Here is a 14,757-nt window from a genome sequence, read left to right on the forward strand (position 1 = left end):
CTGGCTGAAACGCAGCCTTCTCCTGATGCTTGCACTCTTTCAGCAGGAGGTGTGCATGGCGTGTACTGCCTGGAGAGTCGGCGCGGAGTTTAGTCGACGGCACCAGCGCCCTGGAGGTTGAGAGTTCAAATCTCACCACAAGAAATTGTGGAATTGAATTCTGTAAATGTGCTGATTTGTGTCTGAAATGAAAGCTGACAGAATGTCGTAAACTTACCTGGTTCACACATGCTCATCAGGGAAGGAAACCTGCTGTCCTTACCTGGTCTGGCCTACATGTGACTCCAGCCTCAATGCCTATTGCCAGCTAGGGGTGTGCAGTAAATAGTTTAGTCAGTGTCGCCCACATCCGAGAACAAATTAAACAACTGAGATCTGTTTTGGAAAAAACAGCATTGGCGTCGTCTGTTAGTTAGTGTGCTGCTGTCCCATACAGGCCAAGGTTCAGCTTCCAGCTCGGGCCTGTGCTCTTAGCGGGCTGAGACCCGCAGTTACAGTTAGTTAATAAATCACCAGGGTCAGCCTGCTCCTGATCTTCATCCAGCAACTGTAGGGTGTGTTTATGCAGACATGGGGTGAGGACCATACGAGGCGGAGCCATGAGGCCCCCACAAAGTGTGAGGTCCCGGAGGGTGGCAGGCACCCGTGGATCCTGTACCGCAGAGTGTGCGTCAGTGAGGTGCAGTACAACAGTGCCACTGACCAGAGTGACGGCTTCACTTCCCTCGTGCTGTGCAGCGGAGATCAGCCGCGCTCACTCCCAGCTGCACTGGTTGAGCTGAGCACTTTCAGCAATGGTTGCCTCGCTGTTTAATAGTTGTGGCCCGGGGAGATCGGAGGGAGATGGGGATACATGGTGCACTCCTCCACTCCCACCATTAAACGCTGGTTAAATACCTGAACACCGGCAGCCTCCAGTGGTAGGAAATGAGCAGTGCACCCAGTAATCAGGAGCATGTGTGAGGCTGGGGGAGCCTATGGGTTGTTCCTTGGACAGTCACACATGGCAGGGCGAGAGTTATCTTCTCTCACGTGCCCAAAGTCACTGTGACCTGCCTGAAGGTAGATTCACCTGGCAGCCTGTCCACCATAGCGCACCAGAGCTCGGCACAACCCCACATCCCACTTCCTCGGAGTGCGGGAGCTCTACTCCATGCCCTTCCCATGGGAGCAACTTCCCTGCCTCTTAAGTTGCATGTTCGAGGCCTGCTCGAGCGCTCTGCTGATGTGGGAGGCCTGGTCAAGTGAAAGGCGCTATCTAAATGCAAGTCCTTTGTTGTTCCCATCCCAGGTGCGAACAAACACCAGAGTGCTGTCACCTGCCTGCAGTTCATCCAGAAGTTTGTGGTCACCAGCTCAGACGATGGGACAGTGAAACTATGGGACCTTAAAACGGGCGAATTCATTCGCAACCTCGTCGCGCTGGAGAGCGGGGGCAGCGGTGGGGTCGTGTGGCGACTCCGAGCATCCAAAACAAAACTCATTTGTGCAGTGGGCAGTCGGAACGGGACAGAGGAGACCAAACTGCTGGTGCTGGATTTTGACGTGGACATGAAATGAGACTGGTATGGCGGAGAGGTGTGCCGCAGCGCACGTCTGCTCGCTCGCCGGGCCCACCACGGGTGGTCAACTGCAATCAAACTCCACGCTGTCCATTCCAATTTGCCAAAGAAGACTTGACCTTACGGGAAAATGGGAGCGGGATGTGCAGAGACCCCGCTGATGGTGAGGGGCGCCCCTCCGGAGCGGAGCAGGGAGGGGAGAGGGCTGCCTTTTCAAACCTGCAGCACTCGATGAGCTGGGAGCGATTTGGGAAAGATTAAAAGCACCTTATAACTGAGCCATCACAGGGGCACCCATCTCTGCCGATGACTAGACACTCGGAGTCACTTTAGAGACTTGCCAAAATTGTTAGTTCCACAAACTTGTACATAAAATGGTTCTATCTGTATATTATATAAAAGTGTATCTATGTGGATGAATGCGATGAAACATCCTTAACTAATGTCTATATATTGGAATCGTGTAACAGAGGGAAACTAGTCTATACGTGTGTGAGAGTGAGAGAGGATGGTGCTGGATGGTAGAGTGTGTGTGTGTGCCAGCGTGTGAGGGTTTTCACTGTCACGAGGAGGCTACAAAGACCCCCCCCCTTGTATATTGTATAAAACTGATGCGTTTTTGGCGTTGAAACAACAGCGTTAAGCTGTAAATGCTGAGCTTTTTAAAAAAAAGAACAATAAAACGATTGAAGTACAGAGTGGTTTGTGCTCCAAAGCAAACCATCTTCCCAGGGCAGGCAGCCACTGGCACTGAGGTTCCAGACCTTTGTGGTGAAGTTACTCCTGTGGTGACCAGAGGCTCGGTCAGGTCTGGGAGCCGAGACTCACGATCTGGATTGGCTCTATGTATTGTGGAGAAGGGCTGATGCTATGTAAATAGCAGAGCAGTTCTCTTGATCGGTGTTCCTGCCACTGGACTTGATATCCACCCCCTCCCCCACCGGCACATCGTGGCTCCGGTGTGTACCCTCTCCAGGCTGCACTGCAGCAACTCGCCACGGTTGCTTCACCGGCACCTCCTGCCCCTGCGACCTCTACCACCGTACCGTGGGGAATCGATGCCTCCAAGTCATGCACCATTCTGACATGTATCGCTGTTTAATCATCGTTGCTGGATCAATATCCTGAAATTCCCAACCTAACTCCATTGTGGGAGGGCCATCAGTATAAGGACTGCAGTCCAAGGAGAAGGCTCATCACCCCCTCAGGGCAACGGGGGGGTGGGCAGTAAATGCAGCCTTGCCAGCATCACCCACAGCCCAAGAACATTTCTTTTATAAGAACTGAATTTTTGCACTGATTTCAGCTCCCATTGTAACCAAGTGTTTTAATTCCTAAGCTTCTGTCAATACCAGCTTCCCAATTGAAATCTGCTGGCAGGAGGCTCATTTATGTTGGAACTAGAAAACTGCAGTGTGCTTTAGAAAGAGCAGTTAATTAGTGAGAAGCCATGTACATTGTCTCCAGACTGCAGCTTCAAACATTAACAGCACTATATAAATACCGATAGGTGTAGTAATGTAGAAAGATGTCCTAAGGTGCTTCACAGATAATCAAACAATGGAAGCTGAACGATAGAAGGAAGGATGATTCAAAAACTTGGTCAGAGTGGTGTGTTCCAGTAGGAGAGGGCGGTGAGCAGTGTCGGGCCGAGGCAGTCAAAGCTGAGCTACCAGTGGAGGGAGGGGCTCATGCACAAGAGGCCGCAGTCTGAGAAACAGAAAGTTCTACGAGGGGTTGTAGGGCTGGAAAAGATTAGAAATAGGGAGGAACAAGGCCAGGAAAGGATTTCAACACGAGTGAGAATTTAAAATCTGAGACATTGTTCCTGGTTCCCCCAGGGTCAGTCAGCAAGGAGAGGGGTGATGGCGGAGTGGGACTTGCAGGATATTGATCCAGTGCCAGCGAAGGGATAGTGTGTGACTTGGAGGAGATGTTCCTACTACATTGCTGCTATCATCTCTCGGTGGTAGAGGTCGCAGGGGAGGGAGATACTGCCAACAAACCTTGTATCGTGGAGATTGCATACACTGCAGCCACGGAGGGAGCGGATATTGAGTGGGAGGGACGGCGATCAAGTGGTCTCCTCTGTCCTTGGTGACCAGCTGCTTGTGTGTTATGGCGGCTGAGCCCTGTAGATGATGGCGAGGGTTTAAGAACATAAGAAATAAGAGCAGGAGTAGGCCATACGGCCCCTCGAGCCTGCTCCACCATTCAATAAGATCATGGCTGATCATTGACCTCGACTCCACTTTCCCGCCCGATCTCCATATCCCTCGATTTCACTAGAGTCCAAAAATCTATCGATCTCCGCCTTGACACCAGCAAGGAGCAGAGAATTCCAAAGATTCACCACCCTCTGAGTGAAGAAATTCCTCCTCATCTCAGTCCTAAATGGCCTACCCCTTATCCTGAGACTGTGACCCCTGGTTCTAGACACTCCAGCCAGGGGAAACATCCTCTCAGCATCTACCCTGTCAATCCCCCTCAGAATCTTGTATGTTTCAATGAGATCACCTCTCATTCTTCTAAACTCCAGAGAGTATCGGCCCAATTTACACAATCTCTCCTCATAGGACAGCCCTCTCATCCCAGGAATCAATCTAGTGAACCTTCGTTGCACCGCCTCCAAGGCAAGTATATCCTTAGATGAGACCAAAACTGTTTGAGTGGTCAGGAGGTGAGCCATGAGCCGCAGGTCACGTACCCTGCGTCTGCCCTCTTGATGATGCAATGCTAATAGCTGGTCCTGTCAGCTTCTGGTCAGTGGTGAGGTGACCCCTCAGTATATTAATGGGGGACTCGGCAGTGCTGGTGCCATTGAAGCTCCGGGGAGATTGCTCTTGTTCAAGGTCAGTTCCTGGCACAAATGTTATCAACCACTTGTCAACCAAATTCTGGATGTTGTCCAGGTCCTGCTACAGGTCGGTATGGGTTGTTCCATTCCCAGAGGTGTTGTGAATGGAGCTGAATGCTGCAACCATGGGTAAACAACCCCACTCCTGACCTTATGGCGAGGGAAGATCATTGACCCAGCTGAAGATGGTTTTGCCGAGGACACTTCGGAGGACCTCCTGCAGTGATTGATTGGCCTCCGACAACCATCTTCCTGTGTGTCCCGTATGACTCCAGCCACTGGAGGGTTTTCCCTTTGAGCCCCACTGATCTCAGTTTCGATTGGGTTCCTTGACTCTGTATTCGGTGGAGTGCTGCCTTGATGGCGAGGGCAGCGACTCTTACCTCTCCTCTGGTAGTCACTTTTCTGTCCTTGTCTAGACCGGGCCTGCCATCAAATTCTGGTGAACCTGAGCTGCGTGTCGGTGAGCAGATTATTGGTGATTCGATACCACTCGTCAATTTTGTCTCTTTAATCCAGTCCCTGGTTACGACAGCATTTTAACCCTGGTTTTTCTCACCTCTGCTGCTGAGGGTGCTGGCTCTTGGTGGGATGCAGCCCTGCCAACACTGCCACCCTTACCGTGCCCAAATGGCCAGCTGTCAGCCGTGTCGCGGTGCGGTTAGTCCTGAACCCCTGCCGCCGCAGGCTGACTTTCCATTTAATTGAAGGTCAATTTAAGCTCTGAATGGAGGCAGAAAGAGCCCAGACTTTGTGCCAATTCTATTTGTTTTCCTGCTTTAAACTTGATTTTTCCTCTCTAGGGAGTAAGAGGAACCACTTTCCTGTATTACTCTGAAATGGAGCTGGCCTTTTATGATAATTAGGCTGGAGAAGGGATGGACTGGAGGAAGAATCAGTGGAAACGTTTATCAGTGATCAGCCCGGTCCTTCCTAACCCCGGCCTGGTGATTCAAAGTCCCACCATCATTTCTCCCCCTCCATAAATCAACAGCGAGATGTCTGACCCAGACACTGCCCTCTGCTAATGTGCTCGCTCTCTAATCTATTCACCCTCTGGAACTGGCTCCCTCAACCTCTCCCTTTCGCTACATCTCTCCCCATCCTTCAGTAGCCTCTTCAAAACCTGTGTGTGTGTCTGTCACTCGCAGTTCCATCCAGCTCAGGAATTGACAGTTTTTATTCAGTGTCAGCTGGGCTCAGTTAGTTCAACACACGATCTAGACTGACAGTCCAGTGTAGTACTGAGGGAGTGCCGCACTGTCGGAGGGGCAGTACTGAGGGAGTGTCGGAGGGTCAGTACTGAGGGAGCACTGCACTGTTGGTGGGTCAGTACTGAAGGAGCACTGCACTGTCGGAGGGGCAGTACTGAGGGAGTGCTGCACTGTCGGAGGGGCTGTACTGAAGGAGCCGCCGCACTGTCGGAGGGGCAGTACTGGAGGAGCACTGCACTGTCGGAGGGGCAGTACAAAGGGAGCGCTGCACTATCGGAGGGGCGGTACTGAAAGAGCACTCCACTGTTGGTGGGTCAGTACTGAGGGAAGCGCTGCACTGTCAGAGGGGCAGTACTGAGGGAGCGCTGCACTGTTGGAGGGGCGGTACTGCGGGAGTGCTGCACTGTCGGAGGGGCGGTACTGAGGAAGCGTTGCACTGTCGGAGGGGCGGTACTGAAGGAGCACTGCACTGTTGGTGGGTCAGTACTGAGGGAGAGCGGCACTGTCGGAGGGTCAGTGCTGAGGGAGCCCGCTGCACTGTTGGAGGGGTCGTCTTTCGCATAAGACGTTAAACTGAGACCCCGTCTGCCTGTGCAGGTGGGTGTTAAAGCTTCTCTGGCACTGCTTCCTGTCCGAGCCAGGAGGAGCAGGGTTTGTTCCCCGATTGATACCCCTACCCCCGCCAAAGACTGACCTCATGCTGCTGCCAGTGGACGTGTGTCGGGCAGAAATATGTTAGAGGCTTAAGGCCCATTAGTGGGTGGATCTCTGACCACCTGCTAGGAGCTCATTTCCTGCACCTCACCAAGATTTATTTAATATAAAATACACAGTCTGAGAGCCTCGTCTGCTGTTTCGCTTTATAGCGATTCAAATATATTTATTATTTTGTTCAGTTGTAGTTGGTGGGCAGCGCGCGTGTTGATACTGAACGACAGCTTCAGATCTTCAGATGACGCTTGCGATGTGAACCCGTTTCTGCGTGCACACCAGGGGATCCATCCTCGACAGGAGGGGAAGGTGAGTGATGATGTCGCTGTCCTTCAGGTCCACGTCCATGTTCTCTGCGCCCTGGTAGACGGGGCACTCGTACTGCGGGTAAAGCAGTTCTGCGCTCACAGCCTCGCCATCCTCTGCCCTGAGCCATACAGCCGGCATGCTGCAGGGTTTGATGGAGAGAGTGTCCTGCAGCACCCCGTGTCTCGTGTCCCACAGCGCGTTGTGCAACTGGAGGCCGGATATGTAGATGCCATTCACTGGAGGACTGGTGGGAGGGAGTGAGCTGCTCAGCACCTGAAATATATTAAACAGATTGATCTAAATACTGAGCACCCAGGGAACTGATCCAATCTATTCAGCAAAACAGTTAACTCTTAGCAAAGGGATTCGTCCAGGGACCCTCAGCCCTCACTGTGTAAGTGATTGGATTCTGGTAGGGGACACATTTGCAGATACTCAACAATTCGGAGTGGGTAACTGAAGAGGAGTGGGCGGAGGGCACTGGCGGGTCAGCGGACTGGGTGTAGGGCACAGGCTGGGCAGAGGGCACAGGCTGGGCAAAGGGCAGCGGTGGGTCAGCGGACTGGGCGGAGAAAAGTCAGATGAAATTTGATGAGAAATGTGAGCTGATGTATTCATAGAATGATACAGCACAGAAGGAGGCTATTCGGCCCATCGTGCCTGTGCCGGCTCTTTGAACGAGCTCTCCAATTAATCCCACTCCCCCTGCTCTTTCCCCACAGCCCTGCAAATATTTCCCCTTCAAGTATTTATCCAATTCCTTTTTGAAAGTTACTATTGAATCTGCTTCCACCGCCCTTTCAGGCAGCGCATTCCAGATCACAACAACTCGCTGTTTAAAAAAAAAAAAATTCTCCTCATCTCCCCTCTGGTTCTTTTGTCAATGATCTTATTGCGGGAGGCAGACGAGCAAGAGGACATGCAAAACTGTAAGAGGAGCAGAGAGACTGGCTGGATTAGATGCACAAATGTATAAAAATGGGAGAGGATTGTAACATCAGCGCTAAGGTGGCTATAATCCTGGAAAGAGCGGGCTGCAGATCCTGGTACAATTACCCAAGGGGGGATAATGGGAACGGGGCTGTGCTCTGGGAGCCCCTTGCTCATATATATAGCTGCTCACTGGGACCTGGGATTGTTCCCAGGGACTGGAGAGAGGCCCAAGAGGTGCCAGTATTTAAAAAGGGCAACAGGTCGGAACTGGGAAATAATCGGCCTGTTTAACTTTAGAGTCATAGAGTTATACAGCACAGAAAGAGGCCCTTCGGCCCATCGTGTCCGCGCCGGCCATCAAGCCCTGTCTATTCTAATCCCATTTTCCAGCACTTGGTCCATAGCCTTGTATGCTGTGGCATTTCAAGTGCTCATCTAAATGCTTCTTGAATGTTGTGAGGGTTCCTGCCTCTACCACCCTTTCAGGCAGTCAGTTCCAGATTCCAACCACCCTCTGGGTGAAAAAGTTCTTCCTCAAATCCCCTCTAAACCTCCTGCCCCTTACCTTGGGGGCATAGATTCTTGTTATTGACCCCTCTACTAAGGGGAAAAGTTCCCTTCTATCTACCCTATCTATGCCCCTCATAATTTTGTACACCTCAATCAGGTCCCCCCTCAGCCTTCTCTGCTCCAAGGAAAACAACCCCAGCCTGTCCAGTCTTTCTTCATAGCTGAAGCGCTCCAGCCCAGGTAACATCCTGGTGAATCTCCTCTGCACCCTCTCCAAAGCAATCACATCCTTCCAAAAGTGTGGCGACCAGAACTGCACACAGTACTCCAGCTGTGGCCTAACCAGCATTTTGTACAGCTCCATCATAACCTCTCTGCTCTTATATTCTATGCCTCTTTAACCACCTTATCCACCTGTGGTGCTGCCTTCAGGGATCTATGTACATGCACACCAAGGTCCCTCTGATCCTCTGTCTTTCCTAGGGTCTTACCATTCATTGTGTATTCCCTTGCCTTGTTAGTCCGTCCAAAATGCATCACCTCACACTTTTCAGGGTTAAATTCCATTTGCCACTGTTCCGCCCATCTGACCAACCCATCTATATCGTCCTGTAGCCTGAGGCTTCCCTCCTCGCTATTTACCACCCCACCAATTTTCGTGTCATCTGCGAACTTACTGATCATACCTTTTACATTCACATCCAAATCATTAATGTAGACCACAAACAGCAAGGAACCCAGCACCGATCCCTGCGGTACCCCACTGGACACAGGCTTCCAGTCACAAAAACAACCTTCCACCATCACCCTCTGCCTTCTGCCACTAAGCCAGTTTTGGATCCAATGTGCCAAGGCACCCTGAATCCCATGGGCTCTTACCTTCCTGACCAGTCTCCTATGCGGGACTTTATCAAAACCCTTACTGAAATCCATGTAAACCACATCCACTGCACTACCCTCATTCACACACCTAGTCACCCCCCTTTGGCTACAGGTAGGTTTCTAGAAGGGAGTGTTAGAGAGTGAGGGTCAGGGTCTGATCCCTGCCCCTGAATGGTGAGGCCTGAGGAGCCCCTGCTATTGTAGTTACACACCTGAGCTTGTATGCTGTATCTGTTGAGAGCGAGGTGTTCGTACTGGGCTCTCTGCTGCAGCAGAGTGATGAGAAGCATTCGCGGACGCTGAAACGCTGCCAAGTTGTAGGAGATGGGAGTCTCTGGGCCATCCAGATACCCGTTCAGCAGCTGCAATCTCATCTTCAAGACCCGCACCCACTGCGGAAGGGGTGGGGAAACGCGAGTGAGCACCCGCCACGCATGGGGAAGGCTCCCGCTCTCCAGCGATTCGATTATGTCATCCGACTCCGCATGCCGCAGTCTGCCTCCTTGCAGCACGTCCAGCGTGTAGCTCAGGTCAGATAGGAGGTGGTCGATCAGGAGCTTGAAGTCACGCCTTTCCTGCAAGAGGAAGCCCCTCACTGGCTCCGCGCTGACCCGTGGTGACTCTGGGCCCGGGTCTCCCTGCTGCGGCGTCATCGAGTCCCGCAGTTGCTGGAGATTCCCGATGCAGTCGCTCATGAGGGCCTTTAACGACTCGTCGTGGCTGCTGTCCAGTTGGTGAGGGATAAACAGCACCTGGGACTTGAAGAGAATCTTGCTAATGGCTTCACTGTTCTGCTCGAACAGCTGCTTCTCAAAGCCATTGCAAATTCCGACTGTGACAGATTCAATTGAGTTGGGCATGAGGTCAATCCTTTTCTCGATGTCCTGGTGTGTGAGGTCCGTCAACATTGACCCTGGAATGGGGCAGAAACCAGAAGGAACGTCACCTTTCGCCCCCTGCTCTGTATTTTCGTAACACTCGTTGCTATCTGACAGCGTTTACAATGCAGGGGCACCAAGGTGGGGTAAAAGGGGGAACAGTAAGGTCGGGGGAGAGCGAAGGCACAGGTGAAGAGTAGGGTTTATTGGGGTATTGAAAGCTGGGAGGGAGGTAGAGAACTTCATACGATGAGGGTGCAGTGGCTGAAGTGGCAACTGGAGGGTTGGCTGCTGTTGGGGAATATGGGGACTGGAGAACAAAGAGTTGTCTGGTGTAAGGACAGCAGTGAATGACGAGTTGAAGACAGGGAGCAGTGAATGAAGAGTTGAAGACACGGGGAGCAGTGAATGAAGAGTTGAAGACAGGGAGCAGTGAATGACGAGTTGAAGACACGGAGAGCAGTGAATGAAGAGTTAAAGACACGGGGAGCAGTGAATGAAGAGTTGAAGACACGGAGAGCAGTGAATGAAGAGTTGAAGACAGGGAGCAGTGAATGAAGAGTTGAAGACACGGGGAGCAGTGAATGAAGAGTTAAAGACGGAGCAGTGAATAAAGAGTTGAAGACGGGGAGCAGTGAATGAAGAGTTGAAGACACGGGGAGCAGTGAATGAAGAGTTGAAGACGGAGCAGTGAATGAAGAGTTGAAGACACGGGGAGCAGTGAATGAAGAGTTGAAGACACGGGGAGCAGTGAATGAAGAGTTGACGACACGGGGAGCAGTGAATGAAGAGTTGAAGACACGGGGAGCAGTGAATGAAGAGTTGACGACACGGGGAGCAGTGAATGAAGAGTTGAAGACACGGGGAGCAGTGAATGAAGAGTTGACGACACGGGGAGCAGTGAATAAAGAGTTGACGACACGGGGAGCAGTGAATGAAGAGTTGACGACACGGGGAGCAGTGAATGAAGAGTTGAAGACAGGGAGCAGTGAATGAAGAGGTAGCTGGTGTTGAAGGAGCACCCAGAAACATGAGCTACCGGAACCCCCACAACCCAAATTTCTGTGGGTGCAGGACAAACAGGGAGAGTGCCAGGCTTCTGCTCTGGTGCGCTCTCCTGGTCCACTGACCCCAATAGAAATGGGTCTGGGAGTGCAGTGATTCTGGTCCTGGATGAGCAACCCAGAGGTTGCGAGTTCAAATCCCACCAGGGCAAGTTGTGCAATCGAATTCAGTAAAGTTGGCACCATGAAGCTGACGGACTGTCGTAAAAACCCAACGGGTTCACTGACGTCCTTTAAGGTAGGAAACCTGCTGTCCTTGGCCGGTCTGGGCCTACATGTGACTCCAGTCCCAACCAACATGGTTAACCCTTAAGGCCCTCTGGTTGCCAAAACCACCCAGTTGTAACAACAATCTCACAAAGTCCCACCTCCATCTTCTCAAGGTGGACGGTGACTGGGACAGTCGCCCACATCCCCAGAGGATTGAAAGGAAACTGGGACAAGGTGGTTTGAGGACACGTTACCGGTGGTGCTGGTCAGCGATGCAATGAGGCTGCAGACTCCTCTGGTGAAGGACTGGGTGCTCCTCAGACATTGGCTGATGATGCTGATCAGGGCCGCCTCGTCCCCTCTATCCAACAAGTGACCCCGATACACGGCCAGACCTGGAAAGAGAGGGTGAGAAATAATAGAATTACATCTCATCTCAGCTCAGTGGGTAGACCCAGGCCAGAGACTCGAGCACATAATCCAGGCTATTTCAAAGAACAGGAGAGTTCTCCCCGGTGTCCTGGGCCAATCTTTCTCCCTCAACCAACATCACTAAAACAGATGATCTGGTCATTTATCACATCTGTTTGTGGGATCTTGCTCTGCGCAAATTGGCACACTGTTTCCAATATTAAACAGTGACTGCACTGCACAAATACTTTATTGGCTGTAAAGCGCTTTGGGACGTCCTGAAGTCGTGAAAGATGCTATAGAAATGCAAGTCTTTCTTTATTTCATAGAATGATACAGCACAGAAGGAGGCCATTCGGCCCATCGTGCCTGTGCCAGTTCTTTGAAAGAGCTCTCCAATTAGTCCCACTCCCCGTGCACTTTCCCCAGAGCCGTGCAAATTTTTCCTTTTCAAGTATTCATCCCTTTTGAATATTACTATTGAATCTGCTTCCACCGCCCTTTCGGGCAGTGCATTCCAGACCACAACTTGCTGCGTACAAAAAATTCTCCTCATTTTTTTGGCAAGCACCTTAAATCTGTGTCCTCTGGTTACCGACCCTTCTGTCAGTGGGAACTGTTTCTTCTTTACTCTATCAAAACCTCTCATAATTTTGAACACCTCTATTAAATCTCCCCTTAATCTGCTCTGCTCTAAGGAGACCAACACCTGCTTCTCTAATCTCTCCACATAACACAGATTAACCAGCTGTTCGTCACATTTGCTGTGTGTGGGATCTTACTCTGCGCAATATGGCTGCCGGTATATAACTGAGCGTTCCTTTGTCACAGTCCAAATGACACCAATGAACGGCGACAGGGAGCAAATGGTAAATTCTGACAGGGCCACAGTAGTGTCATTAGGTTTCGACATACTGGGGTAGAGGGATTTTGAACATGCGGGCACAAATCGTCCGCCCGTTTAAATCACTGGAAATGAAACACAGGCAGCTTCTAGAACGGTCCACAGGTATAGAACATAACATAAGAACAAAAGAAATAGGAGCGGGAGTCGGCCCCTCGAGCCTGCTCCGCCATTCAATAAGATCATGGCTGATCATCGACCTCAACTTCACTTTCCCACCCGATCCCCATATCCCTCGATTCCCCTAGAGTCCAAAAATCTCTCGATCTCAGCCTTGAATATACTCAACGACTGAGCCTCCACAGCCCTCTGGGGCAGAGAATTCCAAAGATTCACCGCCCTCTGAGTGAAGAAATTCCTCCTCATCTCAGTCCTAAATGGCCGACCCCTTATCCTGGGACTGTGACCCTTGGTTCGAGACTCTCCAGCCAGGGGAAACAGCCTCTCGGCATCAACCCTGTCAATCCCCCTCAGAATCTTATATGTTTCAATGAGATCACCTCTCATTCTTCTAAACTCCAGAGAGTATCGGCCCATTCTACACAATCTCTCCTCACAGGACAGCCCTCTCATCCCAAGCGAGTATATCCTTTATCAGATAAGGAGACCAAACCTGTGCCCAGTACTCCAGGTGTGGTCTCACCAAAGCCCTGTACAATTGTAGTAAGACTTCCTTACTCTTGTACTCTAATTTAATGTGTTAATACTATATTAAATTAGTAACTGTTAATACTATATTATATTAATAACTTGAATTAGATACATCTCTGGCTTCAGGTGTGGTGCTGGAGGACTGCTAATGTGGTACCACTGTTTAAAAAGGGAGAAAAGGATAGACCGAGTAATTACAGGCCAGTTAGCCTAACCTCGGTGGTGGGAAAATTATTGGAAAGAATTCTGAAGGACAGGATAAATCTTCATTTAGAAAGACACGGATTAATCAGGGACAGTCAGCACGGATTTGTTAAGGGAAGGTCGTGTCTGACTAAATTGATTGAATTTTTTGAGGCGGTAACAAGGAGGGTCGATGAGGGTAGTGCGTTTGATGTAGTCTATATGGACTTTAGCAAGGCCTTTTGACAAGGTCCCGCATGGCAGACTGGTCACGAAAGTAAAAGCCCATGGGATCCAGGGCAAAGTGTCAAGTTGATCCAGAATTGGCTCAGAGGCAGGAAACAAAGGGTAAAGGTCGAAGGGTGTTTTTGTGACTGGAAGGCTGTTTCCAGTGGGGTTCCGCAGGGCTCAGTACTGGGTCCTTGGCTTTTTGCGGTGTATATCAATGATTTGGACTTGAATGTAGGGGGTATGATTAAGAAGTTTGCAGATGATACAAAAATTGGCCGTGTGGTTGATAATGAAGAAGGAAGCTGTAGACTGCAGGAAGATATCAATGGACTGGTCAGGTGGGCAGAACAGTGGCAAATGGAATTCAATCCGGAGAAGTGTGAGGTAATGCATTTGGGGAGGGCTAACAAGGCAAGGGAATACACATTAAATGGTAGGACACTGAGTAGTGTAGAGGATCAGAGGGACCTTGGAGTGCACGTCCACAGATCCCTGAAGGTAGCAGGACAAGGTAGATAAGGTGGTTAAGAAGGCATATGGGACACTTGACTTTATTAGCCGAGTCATAGAATATAAGAGCAGGGAGGTTATTCTTGAACTGTATAAAACACTAGTTAGGCCGCAGCTAGAGTACTGCGTGCAGTTCTGGTCACCACATTACAGGAAGGCTGTGATTGCACTGGAGAGGGTGCAGAGGAGATTTACGAGGATGTTGCCTGGGCTGGGGAATTTTAGCTATGAGGAAAGATTGGAGAGGCTGGGGTTGTTTTCTTTGGTACAGAGGAGGCTGAGGGGAGACCTTATTGAGGTGTATAAAATTATGAGAGGCCTCGATAGAGTGGATAGGGAGGACCTATTTCCCTTAGCAGAAGGGTCAATAACCAGGGGGCATAGATTTAAAGTAATTGGTCGGAGGTTTAGAGGGGAGTTGATGAGAACTTTTTCACCCAGAGGGTGGTGGGGGTCTGGAACTCACTGCCTGAAAGGGTGGTAGAGGCAGAAACCCTCATCGCATTTAAAAAGTGCTTGGATATGTGCTTGAAGTGCCGTAACCCACAGGGCTACGGACCAAGAGCTGGAAAGCGGGATTAGGCTGGATAGCTCTTTTTCGGCCGGCACGGACAAGATGGGCCAAATGGTCTTCTGTGCTGCAAATTTCTGTGATTCTGTGACATCTTTGTCTTAAGTTTCTGTAAAGTTAGTTAATAGTCGAATAAATAAAGGCATGGCCGGGCAGCTCAGTCCTG

At 50.6% G+C, this 14,757-nt stretch overlaps 2 protein-coding genes across 5 annotated transcripts in view; one reads left to right on the forward strand and one right to left on the reverse strand.

Moving 5' to 3' along the window:
• LOC147112202 (F-box/WD repeat-containing protein 7-like) overlaps nt 1–1,982 on the forward strand; it is a 270,212-nt gene extending 268,230 nt beyond the window's left edge. For all 3 annotated transcript variants that reach the window (XM_085999857.1, XM_085999855.1, XM_085999856.1), the window contains one exon: nt 1,292–1,982. In XM_085999857.1, coding sequence (XP_085855983.1) covers nt 1,292–1,560 — 269 coding nt within the window. In that variant the 3' untranslated portion in view covers nt 1,561–1,982. The remainder of the gene's footprint in view (nt 1–1,291) is intronic.
• A 4,499-nt stretch (nt 1,983–6,481) lies between these two features.
• The window catches only part of LOC147112203 (dynein heavy chain domain-containing protein 1-like), a 181,202-nt gene continuing 172,926 nt past the window's right edge, over nt 6,482–14,757 (reverse strand). For both annotated transcript variants that reach the window (XM_085999853.1, XM_085999852.1), the window contains 3 exons: nt 11,385–11,525; nt 9,191–9,891; nt 6,482–6,926 (listed from right to left, as the gene is read on the reverse strand). In XM_085999853.1, coding sequence (XP_085855979.1) covers nt 6,582–6,926; nt 9,191–9,891; nt 11,385–11,525 — 1,187 coding nt within the window. In that variant the 3' untranslated portion in view covers nt 6,482–6,581. The remainder of the gene's footprint in view (nt 6,927–9,190; nt 9,892–11,384; nt 11,526–14,757) is intronic.

The sequence above is a fragment of the Somniosus microcephalus genome, chromosome 10 (assembly GCF_052327205.1).
Source record: "Somniosus microcephalus isolate GS21.2 chromosome 10, FLI_Smic_1.0, whole genome shotgun sequence".
NCBI lineage: Eukaryota > Metazoa > Chordata > Chondrichthyes > Squaliformes > Somniosidae > Somniosus > Somniosus microcephalus.